The 3,645-nt window shown below is 54.2% G+C and overlaps 1 protein-coding gene across 24 annotated transcripts in view; it reads left to right on the forward strand.

Annotated features, from left to right (window-relative positions):
- The window catches only part of TCOF1 (treacle ribosome biogenesis factor 1), a 42,793-nt gene that overhangs the window by 9,990 nt on the left and 29,158 nt on the right, over positions 1-3,645 (forward strand). For all 24 annotated transcript variants that reach the window (XR_002783075.1, XM_023537325.1, XM_023537336.1 and 21 more), the window contains exon 7: positions 1,728-1,958. Coding sequence is in view for 23 of the 24 variants with exons in the window: in XM_023537325.1 (XP_023393093.1) it covers positions 1,728-1,958 (231 nt within the window). In the remaining variant the exon portion in view is untranslated. The remainder of the gene's footprint in view (positions 1-1,727; positions 1,959-3,645) is intronic.

The following is a 3,645-nucleotide window of genomic DNA, read 5'->3' on the forward strand; positions in this document are numbered from 1 at the left end:
GAGAGGGTAGAGGAGCCAGGTGCCACTCACTGCACTCTGGGTGTTAGAAGGGTCTGGGGTTGAGGGGGAGAGACCATCCTGTCTGTGAGGCAAAAGAGGGCTTCCAGGAGAGGTGGCATTAGAGCAGGGTCTTAACACACAGGGGCCTTCACCAGGAAGGGATGTAGGGGGAAGGGTGTTTAAGCAGGGACAGCTGCACAAACAAAGGCCCAGGGACAGGAAGGTGGCCATCCTGTGGTGCTGTTGGGGCGAATGGCGTGAGGCTGCTGAGGGGGTTATAGGCCAGCTGGCAAATGCCAAGCCTGGCCCTTGGCCAGAGGTGGGAAGGTCTTAGTCTGTGGCCTTGTCTCTTCTCTGAACTGTGACTAGGGAGTCATTTCTTACTGTGCATCTGCCAAGTGCCGGGCCTTGGGTACAGTGGTGAGCAAGATTGTCAGGGTTCCTGCTGCAGAGGGAAAGTGGAGAATCCCTCAGAAATTTAACTACAGTGGTAATGGTTACTATGAAAGGAAAGCATAGAGAGCCATGAGGTGCAGTAACAGTAATGTGATGTCAACAGAGGCACAACATGAGCAGAGATGGAGGCAGAGTCTCCATCGTTGAGCTACAACTTTGAGCTACAACTTCATGAATGAGGGGAAAAGAGATATAAAATGAGGCCAGAGGTAGTCTGGGTCCAGATCCACTACCTGACCATGAGGGCCACCAGGAGGAGTTTGGATTTTATTCTCGGGGCTCTGAGAAGCCATTGTAAGGTTTCAGGCACGGAGGTAAGATGACCAGATTTATGTTTCATAAAGTTCACTTTTTGCGGCCTGAATTGGAGGACAGAATGAAAGTAGTGAGACTGTTGAGGGAATGTTGAAGAATGCTGGCAGGAGCTGCTAGCGGCCGGCACCAGGGTACCCAGTAGAAAGATGTCGGGAGAGAGAACCAGCATAATTCAGGGATGGATTGATCTGTTGCCCAGAGTTCTTCCCACCTCTCTTCCTGCCTTACCCAGTAACCCATGAAGGTGGAGACCTCACCCCTACCCCAGGCCAGGCTGCAGGTGCACCCTGCATTCTGTTTTCCCTTTTGGGTCCTAGATACATCCAGCCATAAGGGCGCCCTGGGAAACCAGCAGTTAAACACATGGCGTCAGTGGGCCAGAGGCCAGTGCAGTAAGGAGCTTGAGATAAGGAGGTGGCTGTCCCAGAAACCCAGGGTCAGGTGAGGGCTGACTGATAAGAGGTAGAGGTAGGGCACTGCCTGCCTTGGAAATGTCAGACTTTTAGAAGTTTAAGAAAGAGCCCAGAGAGGAATGTGCCCAAAGTGTCTCAGCAAGATGGGCGCTGAGATTCTGGCCTCCTGGCCCTCAGGATGGCCACCATGATCAGATACTGTCGTTGAAGAAGCAGATGAGGGTGGCTTTCCTTATGGAGAGAGGCTGCCTCTTTGTGCTGGACCCTGTGTGCCAGGTGGCAGAGAAGCAGTAGGTGGGAGTTCTGCCCCCAAAACCCCACCAACATGGGTTCCAGTCATGGCTCTGCCCCTTCATATCGTCCTGAGTGAGTTAACCTTTCCGAGCCCCTTTTCTGTAAAATGGACAGAAAGGTGGTATCAGTCTCCAGGAGTCATTTGAGAGTCAAAGGCATCAGGAAAGGACTTTGTAAACCATGAAGCTTCTTATGCCTTCCTGGAGTAAGGATTGTTATTCCTTCCTTAATTCCATCCTTTTGTTACAGGCAAAACACTCAGTAAAACCACCACAGGTCAAAGCCTTCCCAGCCCCTGCCAAGGAATCTCTAGGAAAAAGGGCAGCTCCGACTCCTGGGAAGGCAGAGAATGTGACACCTCAAGTCAGAGGAGGTGCCCAGACCTCAGCTGACAAGGCCAAGAAGCCAGAAGAGGACTCGGAGAGCAGTGAGGAGGAGTCTGAGAGTGAGGAAGAGGCCCCTGCGTGGAAACCCGGCCAGGTGAGGGCTGCCCCTCGGGGTCTTCTGGTCCCCCAGCAGCCTGGGACTCTCCCAGAGCCCTCAGAGACTGGCAGAGTAGCTTTGTAATGAGCACCTCCTCTGCCTGAAAAGAGTCACCTTAGAGTTTGGGGAAAGGGACCTGGGCTATGCAACTTGAAGGGCAAGGGCAGCTGGGCCTACTCTAGCCACCTGTGGAAATGGCCCTTCCCGCCCAAGCAGCAGCCTAGGATGGCTGCTTCCCAGAGTGTGGTCCTGCGCTCCACTCTCAGTTACTCCCCTTTACCTCAGTTTTTCTGTCTAATAAATCGACTGCTCTTCTCATCTCAGCTAGACCTGCTGTGAAGGGACAGGAGAAGTTTTGAATGCCTGGTCCTCTGGCTTCTCGGGCCAGGTCATAGCTTGTTAGCTAACAGGAATTTGGTTACCTTCTGTCTGCTGGCCATGTGGTCGGAGCTGCAGCCCCTGAGGCTCTGGGAGTATCTCGAGGGAAATCCAGAGGGGCTGGGAAGTTGTTGGAAGCAGAGAGGAAAGTGGGAATAGGAAGGTCAGACAGTGGTGTTAAAAGGCCCCAGCAGCCCTGCGACCGCCCAGGTAAGGTCCAGGAAAGGTCCAGGAGCGGAGGTCCCACCCCACACGCAAGCCGGGGGGCAGGATCGTTAAGTGGGAAATGGTCCATAAGTAAGATCAGCTTCACTAGGTGTTAGTGAAAGAGGAAAGTGAGGTGGGGAGGAGTGTAGGCGTGGCCTTTTAAACAGAGTGCTCAGGGGAAGGCTGTGAGGAGGAGCTGAGTGAAAACTTGAAGTCCTGCGGGAGAAGAGGGAGGGAACCATGTGCCTTGTGGACATTGGAGGAAGGTCATTCCAGGCAGGGAGCACAGCAAGTGCCAAAGCGCTGACACGGGTGTGGGAATGAGAAGTGGCAGATCAGAGTGTGCAGACCCTGACTGCAGCGGGCCGCTGCTCTCCAGCTTGGTCAGTGTTGCTGTGCCCAGGGGCTCCCCTGTGTTGCCTGGCACCCATTTTTCAGAAGGAGCCCAAATGTGAACATTTACCTAAAATCTACTTTCTCCATATTGGTTCAAAAATTTCAATGTGCAAGCCGTACAAAGCCTATCTGAAGCAGCCTGTACCCTCTGCTTGGGAAGGTTTTTAGAAGGAAAGTGATCAGAATCGCTGATTTTCTGGGGGTGATCGGCCCAGGGCCAAGCAGCTGTGACCTTTCTAAGGAAGACAGGGCCTGTAGCCACCCTGCCACAGCCGTAAGGCCATGGGCAGAGGCTGAGGAGTCGGTGGGTCAGTGAGGAGGAGGCCCAGGCCCTGGGGAGCTTGGCCCATGAGGCTAGGACAGGCTTCCCAAGGGTCTTCCTGCTGTTCATCTGTAGAAGGCTCAGAGAGGGCCTCACTCTGTCCCTTCACTTTCGGACTGCCTCTCCATTCTCCACATCCAGACTCCTCCTGTCCCTCCCTCCCTCTGAGCCTTCGCGTACTCCCTCCTCTGATCCCAGTCACATATGCACTGGGGCCGGCAGTACTAAGGGTGCGGCAGTGCGTTTGGCCATTCGCAGTGCCTGTGCTCACAGCTTTCTCACTGATGGGGCAGCCCAGCCAGGGACAGGCAATAACACCTGTGTGCAGGGCAACCGTGGGGACAAGTGCAGGAGTGTCAGGGAGAAGAAATGCCATAAGGA

Source organism: Pteropus vampyrus, unplaced genomic scaffold (assembly GCF_000151845.1).
Source record: "Pteropus vampyrus isolate Shadow unplaced genomic scaffold, Pvam_2.0 Scaffold185, whole genome shotgun sequence".
NCBI lineage: Eukaryota > Metazoa > Chordata > Mammalia > Chiroptera > Pteropodidae > Pteropus > Pteropus vampyrus.